Source organism: Stenella coeruleoalba (genome assembly GCF_951394435.1).
Source record: "Stenella coeruleoalba genome assembly, chromosome: 10".
Classification (NCBI taxonomy): domain Eukaryota; kingdom Metazoa; phylum Chordata; class Mammalia; order Artiodactyla; family Delphinidae; genus Stenella; species Stenella coeruleoalba.
In genome coordinates this window covers 75,342,377-75,365,232 of record NC_137156.1, presented here as the reverse complement: position 1 = coordinate 75,365,232, position 22,856 = coordinate 75,342,377, and the positions used below count along the sequence as shown (strand labels likewise).

General features: G+C 43.4%; 1 protein-coding gene across 28 annotated transcripts in view; it reads left to right on the top strand.

The window, feature by feature from the left end:
• The window catches only part of FHIT (fragile histidine triad diadenosine triphosphatase), a 1,435,777-nt gene that overhangs the window by 1,407,306 nt on the left and 5,615 nt on the right, over positions 1–22,856 (top strand). For 25 of the 28 annotated variants that reach the window (XM_079935606.1, XM_079935605.1, XM_079935595.1 and 22 more), the window contains one exon: positions 4,314–4,435. The exons of 1 other annotated variant lie outside the window; for it this stretch is intronic. In XM_079935606.1, the coding sequence (XP_079791732.1) occupies positions 4,314–4,430 (117 nt within the window). In that variant the 3' untranslated portion in view covers positions 4,431–4,435. The remainder of the gene's footprint in view (positions 1–4,313; positions 4,436–22,856) is intronic. 2 more of the 28 variants (XM_079935611.1, XM_079935604.1) reach the window with 1 other exon arrangement.

Genomic DNA, 22,856 nt, shown 5'->3' with positions numbered 1-22,856 from the left:
AAAATTAAGGATATACTTCCCATTGAAATTATTTTCCTTGTAATACTTTATATAAACACCTGTCTGAGCAGAACCATCAACCTGTAAGAAATGGTTTAAACTCTCCGTTCTTCATATTGTTTTACAAAACTAAACAATGAAAGATATTGATGGATTTTACACCGCCACCCAAGTTTATATTCAGCCATGTCTTCTTTGAGAAGTGGCTTTAAATTGTTTTTCTGCTCTTGGAAGATAATTTGGCATTTTACTACAGGTTAATTCTAAATTCTGAAAAAAATGTTTAAATTATTGTGAATCATTCCTCCTACTGTATTCCATTACAGAGCTATAAAAATGTCAATAGTCAAGGCAGTTTGAGCATTACATCAGGGAATTAATCATTGCCCCACATGCCTCGTGAGAACACACTCAATGCACAGGAAGTAGCACAGTGTCAAAATCGACACGTATCAGTACTTCAATCAGCAATCCTGTTAACACTACCTTCCCCCAAAATCATTTCAGGCAGATAAAGCAGGAAGACTGCAGATACAGGTTTTTTTTTAAATCTCTTTTCAAAGCTGTATAGAAATAGAATTCACTTCGAGGAGCCATCACAGACTTCCCTCTATGGAATGTGAATAAAGACTTTGGTTCGACTTTCTGCAAACTTTGTAACTTTGGCATGAGCCTTCCTCAAAGAACCATGCTTCTGAAAAGAGTTTCAACTCTTGCTGTTGCATAAGGAGAAGGGAAGGAATAGACGTTACATCGGCCTTGGTGCTGAGCATATTCATGATTTAACTTCTGTGGCCTCACAGCAGGGAGGAAAGAGATGGAGAACCATACAGCAGTGAATCCCAGACACCCTAGTGGAAAGAACTACTGTTACTTTATGTACTACTAAGAAAGAAAAACACTGCCAATTAAATTATGACACACCGTTGGTTGTAGGACATGCTTTGATTTCAGAGATGTTACAATGGGAAAACCTGTGCATCTCAGAACAGACGAGCTGTGGATTTTAAACAGTGCTAATGAGTTCCTCTGCATTTCATGCAAAAATAATAATAAGCCCCAGAATGCATAAAATGCTAGCCTTGAATTTGACCTTCCTTCGGACAGTCTCCTCCATCTTCTCCAGGATTCACAGCTAAGTGGTTTTGGAAACAACCGAAATAAAACCAGGCACTTCCTATGGTCCCTTCCTGAGGGGTCTCCGAGACTGAGTTGCCAGATAAGATACAGGATGTCCAGTTACATTTGAATTTCAGATAAACGACGAATATTTTTTAGTATACGTATGTCCCCGATACTGCATGAGATATAGTAAAACAAATTAACTGAGTGCCCTGTATTTTTATTTGCTAAATCTGGCAGCTGTGCTCCCAGGGTAATTCTGACTGCATTTGACCTTCACCACATGCTTTTTACTTTAAGGACCTTAACCTTTACCTGTCAGGAGCCTCCAGTAACACTTCAGTCACTTCGTACAACAACTCTGAGAGGTAGGAATTATTGCTGGTATTTTAGGGCTGAAGGAGCTAAATTTCCTCCTCAGACTTGAATGTCTCATTAGATTAGTTTGGTTTGGTTTGAATCCTGATCACGGCTGTTAATCCTTTCACACAGTAGTTAAGGTCCAAAAGATAAAGGTCACTGGGAAACCATGAAGATGGTAAAGGTACTTTTACCCCTGGAAACAACCTCTGTGGGTTGGTCATTGGTCACTGTCAGGGGACAGGATATCCAGCATATAATAATAATAACAATAATCATGATAATAATAGTCATGGTAGCAGCAGCAGCAAACCCTCAGCTCCTCTTACTACGTGTCACGCACATCACTAATCACACCTCTTACTACTCCCTTTTTACAGTTCCAGAGCAGGGTTTGCAAAGGAAAGCCTCCATACTGTCGACTGAGTCGTAGGCAACGGGTTTAAAGGCAAAGGTATTATTTCTGTTACGTCTATGGCCTCTGTCTGTACACACAATCTTCTCTCAAATGCACTGCTTCTCAAGTGCCTCAGAAGTTTGAAAAGAATCCCCACACCCAGGCTGCCCCCCAGACCAATTAAATCAGAATCCCTGGGGCGGAGCCAGGCATCTGTAGTTTTTAAAGTTCTCTATGTGATTGCAGTGGGCAGCCGCGGTTGAGCACGGCTGTTCTAAGGAAAGCTACACGCTTCCATCTGGGGCTTTTAGGAGGGAAACCCCTAAGTTTTAAAAACCATATACAACAGAGCTTTGCAAATACAATTAGTTTTTGTTTTACTTATTTCCTGTTTTCCATAGACAACTTATAAGCATTGGCACAACGTTGCCATCTGTAAGGCATATGACAATAGCAGACGGGAGCTTAATAACCGAAGAGGCATTAACGTTTGCAGGCCCTAAATTATTTGCGTTCATCTGGTACGATCTGTGTGATGAGACCACTTAATGCTGGATTTCAACACCAGAAGTGGGAAGGCCATATTGCCTGGGCTTTGCATCGTTCCTTGTCATCCTATTGAATTGTTACAAGATGGATTTATAACAGACCTAAAGCTAGTATCAAAATGAAAATCAGTTCCTGAGTAGAAAAATCACAATCCCGTTTGCCTCGCCTGTAGCCATTGCGTCATATCTGCTTCTGCAAGGAGGGAAATGACTTTTTAATGTGGTTTTCTTCCACTAAGGAGAATTAAATCTATGTGGCAAAACGTAAAACCAGCGTGCTGGCAGCCAGATTCTGAGCGGAAGATCCATGACATGTTTGTGTCCTGGTTATATGCTAATGAAACTCATTTAGGCTCAGACTTAGGCCGAGTAGAAATAGCGCTCAGCTGGAGGGCCAGGCTATCTTTGTTCCCTCACTGTTTTGCCTTCTGTATCAAAGTTTGCTCTGAAATAATGGGGACATTTCTCCATCGGCTGCAAGCTGCCAGGGTGGGGGGCGGGGGGTGTCTCTGGGTTAGAGTGAGAATGAGTTGGGCCTGAAATAGCAAACTCCACTATTTTAGTCGTGAGGCTTTTCTTCCTGAGTCAGCAGGCTCCTTTGTCAAAGGATCTGGCTTTTGGGTGACGGTACCCGGTGAGCTGCAGCAGGATCTGCGGAGCTGTTCACTCTTTGGTGGCACTGCACTTCCTCCAGGATAGACTAAAAGGCAAAATTTGCCGGGGACACCCCTGGCACTACTGCTCCTTGCTGGGTGATCTCCAATAGGTGAATGAACTTCCTCGGAACTCAATTTCTTCCTTGGTGAGGAGTGAAGCGGTGCCTGCCTTGTGTGTGGACTATAGTAAGGATTAAACGAAATGATGCACAAGGAAATAATACGTGAAGAAGAAACCTCCCTTTACATCATGAATACTAGTTATCATTGGTGCTATTAGTTTGCCTCAATCTCCCTAAATGACTTAACACGAAATAGTACATTGTGCCTCCTGTAAGAATTTATACCCTCAGCATTTTACAGTGTGCAGAGCCACGCACAGGAATAACAAATTCAGTTACTAAAACTAAATTGCAATAGGACTAAGGTGAAAAACTGACCTCTTCTAAAGAAGAGAGTTCTGACAACACCCTCTCTCTCTCTGATAGAATTGAAATTTGATTCACTCTATGTAAATCGGAGACATATACAAATGTTTTTTAAATAAATATGGGTGTCTGAAGAGGATTTTAAAAGGGCTCCTTTGTCTAAGACCAACTGTTATTTTTTGACGCTTCCTCGTTTAATTTTTTATTTAGTTTTTCTTTGTTTTTTACCATTTGCCTGCTTGAAGCCTCTTTTAATGCATGTACTCTTTTATTTCTTACTCAGTACTCGTGGCCCTTCTATTCATTATTCTCATAAATTAGCCCGGGCTGTTTTGGCTCGCTGAGCGAAACTGCTCAGAGCTCATATAACAGAGGCTAGGCCCAAGAGAAGAGGACGTAAACCCCAGGCCAGCTTGGGGAACGACTGTGGGTAGGTGGCAAACGTAATGCCTTCAGCGTCTGGGAAGTAAAACGAATGGATGATGCTGGGCAAGCGCGATGTTAGAGAGTGGTGAGGGTTTTGGTAAATGCAGAGTGTCCCCCGTCTGTGACGCCCACTCCCGACCTCAGCAGATAATTACAAGGCGGTGAAGGGACCACATGTAGCAGCCTAATCTAGTTATTGTATTACAGAAGCTGGAGATGTGGATTTGTACACAAAACCTCCCCATTTTCAAATTCTGGCAACTAATACAATGAAAGGAAAGACACGCGCGCCCCCGGCCTCTGATTTGTGAATGCTGTTCGGCCGCTCCCCCAAGATTTGTTCGCGGAGATCCCAAGGGCCTATTAATGAGCCTAGTTTTCTTCTCCAAAGCTCCAGAAACATGACAAAGAGAAGGAGGACTCCCCAGCCTTGTGGAGATCGGAGGAGGAGATGGCAGCCGAAGCCGCGGCGCTGCGGGGCTACTTTCAGTGACGCAGGTAAAGACTGTACGTTTACTTTATCATCGCTCAGAACCCCACCCCCCGCAAGAGCCTCACTCAAGAAATAATGAGGATTGGGCTTCCCTGGTGGCGCAGTGGTTGAGAGTCTGCCTGCCGATGCAGGGGACGCGGGTTCGTGCCCCGGTCCGGGAGGATCCCACATGCCGCGGAGCGGCTGGGCCCGTGAGCCATGGCCACTGAGCTTGCGCGTCCAGAGCCTGTGCTCCACAACGGGAGAGGCCACAACAGTGAGAGGCCCGCGTACCGAAAAGAAATAATGAGGATGCAGAAAAGCAGCCGTACCCACTTTCTACAGTGGTGGTTGCACAAACATTAAAGCCCGAGTGGAGAGGACCCTGACCCTTGAGGCACTTGGTCCAGCCTCTGGGTCTCTCTTCCCGACTCCCCATCACCTTCTACATACCGCTCCGGTCTGTTCCCTTCCTTCCAGCCCACCCCAGGCCCTTGTCCCCTCTGTCCTCTCCATTCCTGCCCCTCTGCAAGCCAATCTCCACAGAGCAGCTGGAGGTAGTTTGTAAGGAAGGCAAACCCGATCCTTTAAAACATCAAAACCCTTCCAGGGAGTCCCACTGCCCTCAGGCTCAACTCTCAGACTCCCGTCAGGCTGTGGGGAGCCCTGAAACAGCTCCGCCACAGCCAGGCAGGCTCTCCTTGCGCTTGGGCCTCCTCTCCTGCTGCTGTTCGGTAAACTGGCCCCTTGGCTTTGGCTGCCGGGAAGCTCAGGCCAGGCAAAGAGAATTCTCTCTTTCCGTTAATGATGTTTTACTATCGGGAGATCACAGATTTAAGACTCTGATAGAAAGCTATAGCCAACCTCCTTTCCACATTTTTACACAATGTCAAGGGACTCGTGCATCGTCTGAAATGCCTTAATAAACAGTGTGCCCGTGAAATCTTGGGGCCTACCTTGAGTAAAAAAAATTATTCGTTTTCTGAAATTCAAATGTATCTGGGTCCTGTATTTTATCTGGCACCCCTGTTAATAAACCTCCTTAGGAATTATGGACCCCAGATAAAGAGCCTCCTCTCTAAATTGCTTTTCTTTTCTAAAATCGTCTGCTTCATCTGGTCTTGTGTGAACGTGTTTATGTTATAAGCAGCTGAAGTAGATCAGATACAAATGAAAAATGCAATTAGTGAACAAATACTGGTAGCAGTTGAATTATGTCAAATTGTATCAACCACTTGGTAGTTATGACTTTTAGCTAGAAAACACATTGGTTGTAGTATTATGTTTTCATTTGGAAATGTAAGTCTATTTTGGTGAGTTTAAAATACATGTGCATTTCTTGGTCTTTCTCTCCCCACCTCTTTAAAGACCCTGTGTCAACTACCTCCCCCTCCATTACTGTTCACATATGCTGTGTGCTCAGGCCCTTGCATCTAGAAAGCTTATTTTATTCTCCCATGTCACTGGCTTGTCAGCTCTGCACCCAGTTGCCTGAAGGGATATAGCGTGGTGGTAGCAGAAGCTGTCTTTGATATTTTATTTTTAACCTTTTCCACCGCTGTTCACCTTCTCATCTCTCCCCTTCTCTCCTCCACCTCCCCTTAGGATCTAGCTAGTTTACCTAAGAACATAGGCCTATGGGCATGAATGCAAACCCTGTTCTATTCCTCTTCTGAAAGCCGGTGTGTCATTTTGGGATGTCCTGTTCAAATGCGGTCACCATTCTTCAGACTCAACTTTCTAGGCTGAATTTTTTTCTTTTTGGGTTTCTTGGAGAGGCAGGAGAGGCAGGAAAGCTCCAGGCTGTTCCTGAGGCCTGCTGAATTGTAGGGTTCTATCTTACAAGTGTTTTCTAGACTGTTTAGAGAATGTAAACTTCTTACCCAAGTTTCCTGTACGCTCTGCTTTGTCAGTTTTTGCTTCTGTCTTGCCTTGAGGCCTAACTCCCCTGTCTGCCAGGTGAATCCACTTGCCTCATAAGTCTTGCCAGAAAGATATCCACCTTAACTTGTCACACAGACTGTTGCCAGAGAGCCTGTGCATTTCTCAATGAACTAACATTAACCTCTCTCTTCAAGGGTCTTTTGCTACAGACGAAACAAATCACCTTCAGTTCTCCCAGAAGTCAGACGTGGCGAATGAGAACAGGAGGGCTAAGGCGGCCAGTGAGCACACAGCTAGTAACGTGGCGGTGAGGGACTTAGACATGGGCCCTAAGATTTCACCAAGAGCATCCTCACCACCTGTAGTGTGAGACAGGGACTGTATATAGTTCTCTTTAGAGACAAAGGGGAAAGGAAACATTCATCTAGGAAACCTGATCATGGAGTTGGTCCACCTGGATCTTTGATACCCACTCTCCTCCCTTTTCAAAGTGCACCTATCCACCGAATGTTTACACAATGTTAAGGGGTTCGTGGAACTTTCTGAAGTTGGTTAACAAATAGGGCTGTCATGCAAGATATGGACGTACCTAGACTTAGGTACTTAGGTACTGAATAAAACGGTATTCAGTATTTATCTGAAATTCAGATAAACTTGGCCTCTCCAAGCTCTCCTGAGTATACCCTCAGCAGCAAGTCCAGTCAGTGTCGGGCAGAGCCACTTCAAAGGCTCTGATGTCGTTCACTGTGCACAGCCGCACGCTTCACATCACACACACAGGCAGATACAACGGGGCTCAGCCCCGGGGTCGATGACTATCGCCCACGTTACCGAGAATTTACAAGACCTGGGTTCTGTTATTTTCCCATCTTGCAGGTGATGACAAAACTGAGACTCACTCAGTGATTTAAGTGTTACTCTAAGGTAAATGGCGAGTAAGGGGTAGAGCTCAGACCTGAACCTAGTTCCACCCCGAAAGCCCTTCCCTTCGTCGCTCACCACCCACCTTTTGCTTGGAAGAGCCCGTGTGTCCAGCCAGCACCGCCACCCTATCCCAGCCCCCCGTACCTTCCAAATAGTCTCTTCAGCCTCTTCATCCGCTCTACTGGCCTCGCCGGCCCTTCGGCGAGGACGTGCCTCCCCTGCTGGGCTTCCTCGCCGTCATCCTGTTCATCACCCTCCAGCACCTGCCTCCCCAGCAGCAGACAGCCAGGCTGCAGGGGGCTGAGCTCGCACCCGCTGACTACCAGACCTGCCGACTCCGCCCTCTTTTCTCCACCCGTCGACCGCGTGCCTACGTCACATGGCCTTGAGCGTGGGCAGTGTGTTGCACGAATTTCAGTTATTCCCATTTTGTCATGATTTTTCTCATCTTTGTGAGATCCACCTTTAAAATTTCAGGTTATCTTAAACCTTAGATCTTAGCCTCAATGAGAAACAAGTATTACTTATTATTAGAAGTTAAGCATAAAAAAAAGAAATGAAAGAAAAACAGTGCAGATGAATTCCAGCTCTGCATAGTTGCTTGCCTGTTGCTATCAGCCCTGAGGTTGCTGGTCATCCTTAGAGAGGTTGGCACCAAACCAAGGCTCTCCCTTTGCCCTATTCAAAAGGATTAAAAGAGAATTACCTACAGAGGGATTCAGTGTAGATCAGCTAAAATGATCTTAAACAGGCCAACGATACCCATCTTTGGAAAACAGCAGTAGAGGTCAGAATCCAAAACCTGACCAAGCTGACTCCAGACCTGCTCCAGCCCCTAAGCTAGTTCTCCTCGTGTCTCTCCCCCAGCACAGGGAAAAGCACGCGGGAGGCCAGAGCGAGCTTCCCTGGGGATGCGAGGCCGCTGTCTGGTACCTAGATGAAGGACTCCAGGCAGGAAGTCCTGCACCACACCCCACAGGCACGCTCAGGCTCTGGGCCGATTGGATCTGTTTGCCATTCGTCTACCTTAACAACCAGCGTACTGCGGAGAATGTACAGCCTCATGCCCAGAGATGCCCTATCTAGGAAACGGGACTGTAATAGGCAAAGAGCTGCTCTCTGCTGAATGCTTGGTAGGGAAGTACCTAGCAACCCCTCAGTAAGTAATCGACCTTGTTCTATAGCTTCTTTATGCATAAACCCAGATTAATCCTCAGCATGGACAAGACTGCCAGAGGACCACAGAGATAAACATTCCCAAACTAGAAACCGTTTCCTCTGCCTCTTGAAGCCATCCTTTGTTTGGTTCCAGGAATTCAGCATTTGCCTTCTGCTTAGGTGAATTTATGCATTGCCTCCCCCTGTTGGGCTGAGTTCCTGGGTAGGGGTATTGCCTCCCCCCTACTGGGCTGAGTTCCTGGGTAGGGGTTTTGTGACGGCTCTTTTAGTGTATGTTATAAATCATATTAGATGACAGTGGATCTGCATTTCTTATCTAACCTTGCATCCTTCCTGGAACATAGTATTTTTCTCTAGGTACTCAGTACTGCCGCTGCACACCCTTGTTTCTTATCACCTCCTGTCCCCACTCCCACCCCATGTTGTAATTGGTGGGGTGTGTTGTTTGTAAAATATGCAAGCATCACCCCTAACTCTGATAGAAAGTCAGAGCAGAGCAGGTCTCCACACCCTGCTGTGTCAGCAGAGTTCGTTTGTAATTCATCAAACTCTCCTCTGTGCTTGCCATTACTTTATAGATAATTGGTTGCCTCTCATTTACTTATAACACAGCCGTGCACTTTCAAAGCAACTGAGTCAGCCCAAAACAGCATTATTAGTAGCTACAGATGTACTGTCAGGGCAAAATTTTGACACTAGAATTTTTGAAAAAAATCACCATAATTTCAGCCACAGGACCACACATATCACAATCATGGATAGTCAAAGTGGACGAGAAAGGACAGGTCTATTTATTTAGCACACGTTCTGGTCACTGAATTGTACCTTTTGAAATCTACCCCAACAGCTTAGAAAAAAATCTCAGCCTTCTCCAAGAGGGTCTCCTCTCAGCTTAGCAGCCTCCAATGAGAAAGACCCAAGGCGCAGATCACAGTATTCATGTTTCCTCAGGGAAGAGGAGGAGTTAACTTCAGCTCCTTGGCCAATTCAGTCCTAAACCCACTAGGTAATCCCCATGGTGGGGTGTCTTCAATACCAAGGAAAGTGTTGGCCAGCACTCCTTCAGCCCGTCCCCAGATGGATACAAGAAAAGATTTTCTTTAGCACGGAAGTGTAAGAGACGATCCCTTGCCCTTGTTTAAGGATACTGATACTTTAGTATGTTCTTAAGCACTTTAGATAAAGGATGCATCATCTTAAACAAAGATATTTTCGTTTGCTTTTTCTTCCTCTCCTGCCCATGTTTCTACTGGATTATGCTGCCTCTTCCCTCCTTCTGTGTAGACTACGTTTACAGAACCAAATGTCAGTAGCAAGGAATTAAAAACTCAGTTATTTGGATTAGCTAAATATAAATCAAGCCCCTGTGGCCTAAATTGGGAATGATAAACCACAGAATCATAGAGACTTGAGAAATAATCAAATCTAATGTCCCATTAAATGAGTTATTTTATCATAGCCCAAAAGAAGAACCATTTAGTTATACTTTAAAAACCTCCCTTTATAAACATTCTTTTAGATAAGTCCACCCCATGGCTCCAAAATGGGTTTTTAGTTCTGTTTCATTATTTTTAAAATGCTTTACCAAGATCCAGCTTTCTCTAAAATGTCCCTAATAGTTCAGGCAAAAGATTTCCCAGGCCAGTAATGGTTAAAAGAAATCTACAGAACTGTTCTGTTGAGATTTCATTCGACTGGTGGGAGAAATGACTAGTGTCCTGTAGGCAATTTTAACTCTTCTGAACCTTGGAAATACATGATCCATCAGCACGGGGTCTCCTTTTCGGAAAAGTGTAGTCCAAATCCCAAAAGTAAATTTTAAAAGTTTCAAGCTTGGGACTTCCCTGGTGGTCCAGTGGTTAAGAATCCGAAGAATCCGTCTTGCAATGCAGGGGACACCGGTTCGATCCCTGGTCAGGGAGCTAAGATCCCACATGCCTCAGGGCAACTAAGCCCGCGAGCCGCAGCTACAGAGCCCACACACTCTGGAGCCCGTGCGCCACAACTAGAGAGAAGCCCGTGCACTGCAATGAAAGATCCCGCATGCCGCAACTAAGACCCGACGCAGCCAAAAAACATTAATTAATTTTTTAAAAAGTTTCAAGCTTTCCTTGCGTCTTGCAAAATGATGATAAAGCCTATCATCACCATCATCTTCATCCTCATCTCGTCTCCAGAAATGCAGAATTTATCACATATCAACCCACATACTCTCATATGGCAAAAACCTTCTAGAAATGTCTACCCACTGCCAAGACTCTTCTTTTTCTACTTGCTTCTCTCCACTCTTCCACTCGTCTCATTTTGTCTTTGTCTCTGCCAGAAAGGAAGGTGGGGGGAAAAGACCCTCCTAGAGGTCGTGGGCAGTTAATATGAAGAAAGGCTCTGAAAATTCACCTGAATAATCTTTGACTCATCATTTACTACTAGCTATGCAGTAGCTATGCAGTTCACTCCAGCCTATGCCTAACCTGTCCCTCAGCCACCTCTTATATAGTAAGTGCTCCATTATTCTGACACTCCAGGGGCATCAGTCAGGTTATCATGTGGGCATGCAACCAGTCAGTTCAGGATACACTATCAAAAGCAGCTCTAAATTGTGCTCCTTCTGGATTTAATACTTCTCTGAGGATCCAGAGGACACTTTAGTATCTTCTACTACCTCCAATTTATAACGAATGGTGGGCCATGGAGACTGCGAGGGCCCATCAGCTATGCCAACGTGGAGATGCATTATGTTCCCTCTGATTTCTATTTTAAAGATAATAAACGATGGAGAGGTTTGAGTTATGAGAAATTAGTTCAAACAGTAATTAAAGAACAAAACCTGTAGGGCAGGCTGTTTCGAGACCACCAAAAAAGAAGTGTGGCTTCTGCTTCTAACAGACCAAATAATCTGAATCAACCTACCCACTGTGTTCAACTAGAAAAATTACACAAGAGTATAAGAAAACATCTGTTAAAGGTAAAAAGGTATCACGAGAGTACAGGGTCAAGATCCAAGAAAGGACAGAAATGCAGAGAGAGGAGCCCAGGATGAAGGGTTGCCTGTCCCCTGAAGGCATCAATGAGTCTTAGAGAGGCAGATGGAGCTAAAGCAATAAAAGCTGGGGTGCCAATGGCAGGGCCCTCTCTAAATCTCCCATACCTGGATGGGAATGTGAAGATCTGGGAAAGTGATGCCCTTGGAAAAAGAGTGAGCCAGATGTAAACTAGCCCTGGTATCAACTGCAGCCCAATTTCAAAACGTCTGGGCAGTTGAGAAAGTCTCAGTCCCAGAAATTGAAGTAAGGTGATTCTAAATTGCTAGTCCCATGGGGTTCCTGGAAGAAGCAAAGAAAAAAATAACCTCTGGAAGAAAATAAATCCATTCAAGATCTTAAATTATTTCTGTAAATAATTTTTTTTCAAATAGAATGCCCAATACGAGTGTGTATACATACACACGCAGACACACACTCTGCACAGTAATATGAGGAGACAAGTCAATATAAACAAGGTTAGAATCCCCAGACACAGCCATTAAAATAACTGTGTTTACTTTCTTTTGGGATAGAAAGGACCAGGTTGAAAAAAAAATTCAGCAGAAAGCCAGAATCTATTAAAAGTACAGAGATGATGTGAAAAAGAACCAAACAGAAATTCTATAACTGAAAAATACAGTAGCCCAATGAATGAAGTTAGCAGCATATTTTTTACAGGCAGAAAAAGCATTAGTGAACTTAAAGATGAGCCATATGAAAATATTCAGAATGAACCATGAAGAGATGAAAGGAGAGTGGGAAAAAGTATGAGAGGTCAGAAGATACAGAACATTCTGAGAAAGTCTAATAGATACTTATGTACAGTTCCAAAATAGGGTTCTAGTGGAAGACATACTTAAAGAGACAATGGCTGCGAATTTTTCAAAACTGGCAAAAGTCATCAATCCAACTATTCGAGACCACACCAAACCCAGAGTGGGGGGTATAGAATACGCACCTAGGCACATCATGTAAAACTGCAGAAAATCAGATCCAAAGAGTAATTTGTTAGATTTAATAGTAAAAAGAAAAAAAAAAAAAACTTACTTTCAATGGAGTAATACTTAGACCAAAGACAACAACAGAAAAATCAAAGGACCATGGAATGACATCTCTAAAGAGCTGAAAAAAGCAGCTGCCAGCCTAGATTCCATACCCAGTTCATATATCCTTATAGAATGAAGATGAAACAAACATATTTCCTGACGGAAGCTGAGAGGATTCACCACCAGCAGACTCATACAAAAGGGATTCTAAAGAAGGAGAAATCAAGTAGAAATTGGAAACAATTTTGAACTGAACGAAGAAGGCTAAAACTTGTGGATGCAACTAAAGGTGTGTTCAGAGGGTGATTTACTTTTAATTATGACTCATATGCATTTATTAGAAAAAAATTAAAGCTAAAAGGTAATATGCTAAACATCTTTGTGGATATTGCAGTCATTAAAAAGGAGAAGAGCATATAATGAATAGTCTTAGACCAATAAGTTTGAAAATTGGGATTAAATTTATTTTTCTAGAAAAAAATGCAGTTTACCCAAACTGACACTAAGTGAAAAATATGAATAATTTGATAACTATTAAAGAACTCAAACCTGAATTAAAACCCTTCTCACAAAGAAAATGTGAGGCCCAGATAGCTTTACTGGTGAATTCTACCATACAATTAAGAAAGAAACAAGAATCTGAATAAGATTCTCAATAAGAATCTTATGACTGGTGGAACAAATTCTGCCAGAGAAAAGGAAAAAGAAAAACCTCTCCCACTTCTCAATTTGTTGTATGAGTTGCCTTACACATGCACCTGACAGGAACATAACAGAAAGGAAAAAGACAGACTAATTGCACATGGAAACACAGATGCCACCGTCTTAAAAGGATACCCTATAGGTAGACAGACAGATTAATTGCAATGTGTGTGCACGATCTATGAAAAGAATAACACATTAGACTAATCTTATGCCTTTCACCAGACTAATAACGGATAAATGATAGGATCATCTCAGTAGATGCCGAAAAAAAGTTGATCAAATTCAACATCCAACTTCATAAACGTAAAAGTTCTAGAAAAACTAGAGCTAGGAAGGAATCTGTACTTAAGGATGAAATGTTGAACACTATTCATCTGAGACTGCTATGAGATAAGAATATGCACTATTAGCCCTGCTATTTCACAGTGTACCCAAGGTCCCAGGTAGTACAGTAAGGCAAGAACAATAAATAAAAGGATAGGAGGATTAGAAAGGAAGGAATAAAACTGTCATTATTGGTATACAATATGATGCATGCAGAAAACTCAAAAGAATCTACTGAGAGACAATTAAAATTAATCAGAAAGCTTAGCAAGGCCTCTGAATATAAGATCAACATATGCAAGTTTTGAATTTCTCGGCCATTGTCTTAGCTCAGGCTATCATAACAAAATACAATAGACTGGGTAGCTTAAATAACAGATAATTATTTCTTACATCTGGAGGCTAGAAGTCTAAGATAAGGGCGCCAACATGGTTGGGTTCTGGCGAGAGCCCTCTTCCTGGCCTGTAGCTGTCTACCTTCTCACTGTGTCCTCCTGTGGAGAAGAGAGAGTGAGCTTTAATCTCACTCTTCTTATAAGGACACTAGTCCCATTGTGGGGCCTCTACCCTCATGATCTCATCTAAACCTGTCTACCTCCTAAAGGCCATATCTCCAATTACTATCACATTGGGAGTTAGAGCTTCAATGTGTGAATTTGGGGGGCACACAAACCATCCATAAAACCACACAGGGTATGAAAAAATGTAAAGTTAGTTTCTATTAATATCAGAAATCAAATGCCTAGGAATAATTAAAGATATGCGAGCTTCTAGACAGAAAACTAAAATGTTATTAAGAGGCATTAAAGAAGAATTAAATAAATGGAGACATGAGTGACTCAGTTTTATAAAGACTCAAGTCTTCTCAGATTTACCTATAAATTTAATGCTACTCAGATTTACCTATAAATTTAGTGCTGTCTCACATTTACCTATAAATTTAATGCCGTAATTTTTGGTGGTGGTGGTGGGTTTTTTTTTTTGTAAAATTGGAAAAATTAGTTCTAAAACACTGATGGAAATATAGCCAGAGACGATTAAAAGAACAAGACAGAAGTATAGGAGGGCTTACTCTAAAGGATATTGACTTATTACAAGGCTACAAAAGTTAAGAGAGCATGGTGTTGGTACAAGGATAAATAGAGTGATGGAACAAACTAGAAAGCCCAGAAACAGATCCAGGCACATATGAACACTTGATATAAGATAAAAATGACATCACAGAACTATGGGGAAAGGAAAATCTTTTCAACGAATGGTTCTGGAAAAATTGGATATCCATGTAGAAAACTAATGAAACTATACCCTACCTCATACCATATGCAAAAGTCAGTTCCAGGTGGATTATAATTCAAAATCTGAAGTGTAAATTTAGAAGGGAATATAGGAGAATATTGTCATGGTCTTGCTATCGGGCAAGACTTTTTAAATAGGGCAGAAAGCATTATTATTAAAAAAGATTGATAAACTGGACTACATTCAAATTAGTTTTATCAAAGACACCATTAAGGGAGAGTAAGAGAGAAAAATGCAAGACACGGAGTGGGAGAAGCTATTTGCCACATATACAACCAATGAAGGGCCGGTATCCAGAAGATAATATTTTTAAAGAAAAAGAAAAAAATGTATAAGCCAATTAGAGAAAGTCAACAGCCTAGTAGAAAATACAAAAAAGGATTTGAACACACACTTCATAAAAAATAGGTCTCAAAATGGCCAGTAATCCTTAGTCACCAGGGAAATGTATACGTTAAACACAATGAAATACCACTATAATACCCACCACAATAGTCAAAATTGTAAAAGACTGAAAATATCAAGTGTCTAAAGAATGCAGAACAACAGAAACACGAATACATACTGTGAGACTGCATTCGCACAAAGTTCAAAAACAGGCAAAACTAAATTATAGCGTTTAGAGATACATTCATTTACAGGGTAAAACCATAAAGGAAAGCAAGGAAGCAATCATCATAGAATCAGCCCAGTGCTGACCTTTGTGGAGGAGGCAAGGAGGAGCTTTCGATTGGGGAGGGGAGTGTGGAGTGAGAGGGTGGAAGGGCTGGCAATGTTCTGTTCCTTGTCATGGGTTGGTGGCAAGACACATTGGCTTTTTTTTTTTTTTTTTTTTGCGGCACGCGGTCCTCTCACTGTTGTGGCCTCTTCCGTTGCGGAGTACAGGCTCCGGATGCGCAGGCTCAGCGGCCATGGCTCACGGGCCCAGCCGCCCCGCGGCATGTGGGATCTTCCCGGACCGGGGCACGAACCCGTGTCCCCTGCATCGGCAGGCGGACTCTCAACCACTGTGCCACCAGGGAAGCCCGACACGTTGGCTTTGTATTAATTCTGTGAGCTCTATACACGCACGCACACACGCACTTTTCTGTATATGTTATATTTCACCGTAACAAGGACTAAAAATAAATCAGATAAATGAAAAATTTTAAGTTAAGGACAAAAGAAAAGGAAGGAAGAGATTGACTTTAATGTATGGTTTAATTGCTGGCTGGATATTCAATTATTCCAGGATAAGTTTAAACAGAAAAGAATAATTGCCACATATATTCTTCACAGTCACTCCACTACTGAAACGGAGCAGGACCCTATGGTCCTTCCCCCATGTGTCCTCAGCCTGCCTTCTGTCTGTGAAAAAAACTTCAGCCGAAGAACAAGTTTAATCAGACAAGTGAGAAAATGCAGAAACAAAGGAAAACAGTCAAACAGGACAAAACAGTAATAGTTCAGTTAGTAAACAAAGCCAAGAACCTTTAGTTCCTCCTCAAGGGCTATAGATAATATTCACAGCCATGTCCTGTGAGCTGTCTTGTAGATACTGAAACCCCCAGGAGGTGGGAGAAGTCAACTACATGATGACTAGACTGTAGCCATGTTAGAAGCTGCCATAATTCCGAGAATTGGCCTCAAGGAAGTGGGAACAAACCGACACTGGAACTGAAGATTAACTGTACCTAAAACAGTCAAGATGACACTGGTCAGACCACCCCGTGACCAGTTTCAAGATGACTGTCGGAGCTGACTGTGCTGTTTCTGCATGTAGCCCCTTCCCCCTCAGCCTGTAAAAGCTCTTGCCCACTGGTAATGGCGGGTGGGGCGGGGGGAGTTGGCCTTTGGACAGGAGTCCGCCTCCATCCCCCCCTCCCCCCCACTCCCATTCGCCGGCATCCAAATTAAAGCAAACTTTCCTTTCCACCAACCTTGCCTCTTTATTGGCTTTTGAGTGGCGCGCAGCCAGACCCCCACTGTCAGTTACACTGTTACATCAGAAAGTCGATTCTCCTCGTCTTGGCCATCCTCCCCGACTTTAAGGGACCATGCTGGCCTAGAAGATCATTATTTCAGGAACTGAGAAGGGGAAACCACCACAGAGGATGCTTCGTTATTAATGATTCTTAATGATACCACTTATGGAGATCTCATTATGGGCAAGTTATACCAGGCACTTCGCAGCCTTTATTTCAGTTAACCCCCACAACAACCCTCTAGTATTGTCCCAATGTTCACATGTGGAAACTAGGCCTAAGGTCGCTATAGGACTTTCCCAAGGACTCTCAGGTTATATGTGGAGAGTCTGGGCAACCCAGGCAGTCTGACTCTGCAGCCCACACTTAACTTTACACTAAAACTGGTGGGTCTCTGTATAGAAATGGCCTCCTCTGCTTAAATCCTAGCTAACTAAAGACAAGAGTTGTACAATGAAGCTGAGGTGCAAGATAGAGCTTACTCTTGCTTCTTCACTAACTTCAGGAAAAGTACCAGTATTTGGTGATTTCTGTGCTGGGGGCTTTGCACAGGTCACTTTATCCAATCATCACAACCACTCTGCCAAAGAGACAGTGCTGTCCTGTTTCCCTATGCAGCATCGGCTATGGGCTGAATATTTGCCTGAAAACTAAAACTGCATTTGATGAAGGGGAGTGAATCACAGCTAATCCGCCGTGGCATAAGGCATAAGATATTGCATTCCTGGAATCAGTGAGGACTCCCAAGGGCTCCATTCAAAACCTTTCAGTTAGGGTTTCCTTTAGAGATAGGGGGTTTTCACCAAAAGTCTGTAATTAGCCATTGGATTTCAAAACATTTAGAAAACAGTTGAGAGAGTCAAACAGAAAATAGGATGCGTGTAGCAGACATGGGACTTTGGAACTGCCAACCTCTTCCAAAACCACAGTTGTAAGCATGTGACTCCAGCTTGGCCAGTTAGAGAGCTTCTCTACCGTTTGGTGTATGGACATAGAGAGAGAAGTCCTAGAAGGGGTGATATAGACTAGACTTGAGGCTACTGGCATGCATCCTGCTTATATTTGGAGAAGTCTGATGCAGGACAATCCCCCAGAGGAAAGGGAGACAAAAGATAAAGGGAGGAGAAGAACTGTCTACAGCCACCCCATCCTTCATAGTTAAAAGGTCGAAAAGGCACTTTTCTCTGGAGGCTCATTTGAATGGGGTTTCCTTAGTTGGCAGCAAGAGTCGTGGCTACAACATGGACCCAGATTGCTTGCCTCCTAGAGGACCTCTTTAACCTTGAGGTTCTAGAGCTCAACCACCAACTCTTTGTTGAGGTCCCACTTGGAGCCCAACACTGTCTGAGGCACAGTAGGTGAAGCGCATCCCTGCCCCAGAGATGCTGAGGAATCTGAACAAGCAAGCGTGTGACAGCATTCTGCGCAAGTCGGCAGTACAGTGTCAATCCTACCTGTGGCCAAATCGATTTCTCTACCTTATCCCACCATGAAGTAGTTGACTTTGTGTCAGTTGTGTCTACCACCCCATGCCCACAGACAATTACATGCCCTCCAAGAGCCAGCCCCACGGTCTAGGGTTAGCCAATCAATTTTAATGCACATTTAAGAGATTTTTCGAAGTGTGCGAGTCCTCACGTAAGATGATAGATCACATAATAATTAAAGCATTAGAAGAGCCCAACTGAGGATTCTCTTTCCACCAGCAGATATCTTTAGGTCAAGAAGGGCTATAAAAACCGGCACATCATTTTCATTCCTTTAAGACAGGCAAAAAATGGCCTTGAATGTAATTAGATGTTCTTAGCAATTTTCCTCTAAAGCTCCATGTCGTGTTCCAGTGAGGCTCCAAAAAAGGTAAGAACTGTGGGCATTCTGAGCTGCGAGCTGATGGGGTGGTATTGTTTTGAAGAAGTGAAAGCCCATGATATTGCATGAATCATTTTTTAATTAGAAATAAGCCAGAGCCATAGATAGCTATGGGAAAGGGAAGCTTTGTAACAGGGCTTCCCTTAGAACTCTGCCCCCTCTCTTATCTCTCGGGTGACTCTCGCAGATTCCAGAGTTATCCATTTGGAAAATGCTCAAGGCAGTGAATCAGCATTTATCTGTGACGCCCCTATCAAGGGTTTGCTTTATACTCTCCTTTCAATGATCTGTTGTCTATCTGAGCAGGTTTTTTTTTTCTCTTTTTTTTTCTTTTTAAGTTTGACGATCTTGTTTGTGGTTAATTTTTATTTCTTTAATCCTTCAAAAGAATGACACTCAATGGAAATGAAAAGTAGTGCAAAAGTTTAAAAGAAAATTATTTCCAATAAAACCTAAGAACTCCCCTCATTCTGGGTAAGGTTTCATGATGCTGCAGTTAAAAATATAGCTTCTTTATATAGAATATCTTATGTCAACTGTTGACCTGACTCTTAAAATACCCATCTATACCCTCAAACTCATCCGAGATCATACAAAAGAATGAACATATTAAAATAGGAAATATGTTAAGTTTATGATCCTTTTAAATGGGACATCAGATCATGTCCCCCCCCATACTTTGTAAAGCCAACCAGGACCTAATCACAGGAGGCCTTGTAGGCCACAGAGATGGACTCCGGATAGGATCCAGTCTCATCTCCCCTGACTCTGCCCCACACTCTTGCCTCCAGCTTTCCTGCTCCCTGGCAGTTACTAGATTATATCAGACAAGCTCCCGCCTCTGGGCCCTGGCATTTTTTGTCCCTCCTGCCTGGAATTCTCTCCTTTCCTCCCTCCATTCTGTATTTGACTGAAATGTCATCTTCTCAGAAGGGCCTTCCCCAAGTTCCCAACCTAAAATAGAGCCCCGTTTCCTCCTATCCCTTAAACTTGCCTTACTTTTCTGCATAGGGCTCACGATCACCTGTCATCATATTATAGACTTATTTGTTTGTCTGTACCTTCCACTAGCAAGTAAGTGTCCGAGGACAGGGCCATTGTCTTTGGAACTTAGAACAGTGCCTGGCATCTCAGGGGTGCTCAAAAACACCGAGTGAATGAATGAGTGACAATATTTCTTTAGAATCTAGACCTTTCTCTGGGCCAGGTACTATACTAAATGCTTCACTTGTGTCATCTTTAGGCCTCATGACAACTCTATGATGTAGATGCTGCTATTTTCCTGATATGTAGATGATGGAACTGAGGCACAGGTGGGCAAAGTAAATTGACCAAGGTTGCACAGCTAACAGGTCACATGCCTAACTTGAGCCCAGAGCCCATGCTCTTAAATATTAAGTCAACCCTTTAGATACGCCCAGGGGTCCCCCACCCCCAGAGAAGCTTCACTGTGTGCTCTCCCCAGAGCCTGCACCCCAGGATACTGTCTTAGAGCAGTGCCGTCCAATAGCAACAGAATGTGAGCTACACATGTCCTGTTACATTTTCCAGAAGCCACGTTAAGGACAGATTAAATTAATCTTAATAATATGTTATATTTACCCAATATATCCAAATTTAATCATATCTTTATAGTATGAAAAATTCCTCATATAAAAATTATACAAATATAAAAAAATAATGTGATATTTTAAATTCTTTGTTTAGAGTAAGTCTTTGAAGGCCGGTAGATATTTTATACTTTCCGCCCATCTCCATTCAGACTAGCCACGTTTTTCAGTGCTCATTCACCATGTGTGGGTGGTAGCTACTATGCTGGACATTGAACCTGTGAAAAGGGGTTGAGCTCTGGAGTTAAGGAGATCTGGTTCCAATCCTGCACTTACTGTGTGACTTTTTCCCAGCTGTTAAACTGGGGTTCTGGTATCTACGCCTTGGGACTGAAGTGAAGATTAAATGAGTTTTCCATAAGTAAGGCTGCACACACCTAGCACAGGAGCTGGCCAATCGATGCTCTGGACGGATGGCTTTCCCTCCCACCCAGAAAAGAGAAGCTTCTGAGCACAGCCTTCAGGGCCTCTCTCCTCACTCCAGTTGAGCCCTTTGAGCCAGTGCCTCTGCTTCCACTGTCTGCCAGGGGTGGGGAGGTCTCCAGTGGGAGGGACAGAGTGGGGCGGGGGGGGCCCTGGCTTGAGGCCTTCTCCCCTGGACCATCCACCTGAGCTCTGGAGAATAGGTGAGCCTCCTAGCCCCCTTGCAGGGCACTCTTATAGGGCTCTGCATTTCCCCAGGGGTCTCTTCCTGGACAAAATAACCCTTAAATCCCCAAGGTGAGCAATCAGCTATCTCTCCTATCAGCGGAAGAGAAAGTTTCCATCTCCCTATGGAGAAAAATCCGAGACTCTGAGCATCTTTGGGCTGGAAGGGAGTTTAAAGAGCCATTACTTCAACCTGTGGTTTTACAAAGGAAGAAACTGTGGTCTAGAGAGCAGATACAACTTGCTCAGGCACACACAGTGACGGTACAGGGTTAAAACTAGACCCTTTGCATTGACAGTCTATCTGGACACATGTAGAGCTGGAACCATAGAGATTTCCCTATATGGGCAGCTGACACCTCTCTACGGGATACGTTCATCTTTGTCTTTTCACAATCTGCATTTCATTCTCAGCACTAGAAACTCGGGAGAAGCAGGGTAGTGTGAAATAGGCACTATTCCCAGTAGCCTTCAACTGTGTTTTCTTGCCAGTTTTCTACCCTTGATCTTTTGGTGCCACGTAGAACTTAAACGTAATTCACGTTAGCCTATTTGTGAGTAACTGAAGTAAACCATAACTTATTTGACCATCAGTTTCATAGCATTAAAATACAACATTAAAGATGTCATCTCTGTTTTTGATGAGAGGCTCTGCTTCAGGTAACAGACTTTTATCCATTAGCCTAAGGATTTTTCTGGATTGTAATCTCAGCTTACATACAAGGCAAACGGAACACAGTTCTATCAACTTCAGTGCCTTTTAAATGGTGGAAAGGAAAAGACATAATGACCCCATTAGGCTGTTAAACGTGCTGAACCCCGACAAATTCTCACCGTCACGATCCTTGAGGATTTGTCTATAATCTCTCAGCAAATATACCTTTTATTCAACTACAGAGTTGTAGATACTCCAGACACAAGTGCCATTAATTAAATAACACACTCAGCAAACTCTCAGAACCATTAATTATCAAAGGTAGCCTGTTCCACGCTTGGCTCGAAAATTCTATTATAACAGGAGAGCACAACTAGAGCGAAGGAATATGCTGGAGGAAGGTCACCCTCAAAAGCACGATAAGAAGAAGCTGCCAGACAAAGTAAATGACAAAGCACGCAGGCCTCTTAGCTCTTCCTTTGCCCCTTGGAGGATTTGAAGGAAGGGAAAGTGTTTCACATTGTAGGGACTTTCTTTCTCAAAATTAGTTTCGTTTGTGGAAGACGGAAGGAAATATGAAGTAATCCTTTTTCATTTCCACTGAGTCTTGGGGAAAAGTAATATCAGCTAAAGATTTAGAGACAAATAAAGGCTGTTCTTCATCAACTCCGTCAGAACGAGGAAGCCTTTTAGGGAGGGTCTTTGCGAGGCACAGATACAGGGACGTGAATATCCACGGACCAAACAGGGAAGACAGAAGCCTTACTGCCTTCCAGCGGGACACGAGAACATGCCCACGAGCAGCACGAGCTGCCTAGGGGTGGGTTTGCTCTGCTTCGTCTCCCTCCCGACACCTAGCCTCAAAGCTCGTGTAGCTGCATTTCCCAGGACACGAGGGGATGCCGGGCTGCGTAAGTCACTCACAGCCACAAGCGCTGGCATCATGGGGTGTTAGTTTCTGCTGTATAATAAAGTGAATCAGCTATACATATACATATGTTCCCATATCTCTTCCCTCTTGCGTCTCCCTCCCTCCCACCCTCCCTATCCCACCCCTCCAGGCGGTCACAAAGCACTGAGCTGATCTCCCTGTACTATGTAACTGCTTCCCACTAGCTATCCACCTTACGTTTGGTAGTGTATATATGTCCATGCCTCTCTCCCGCTTTGTCACAGCTTACCCTTCCCTCTCCCCATATCCTCAAGTCCATTCTCTAGTAGGTCTGTGCCTTTATTCCTGTCTTGCCCCTAGGTTCTTCATGACATTTTTTTTTCTTAGATTCCATATATATGTGTTAGCATACGGTATTTGTCTTTCTC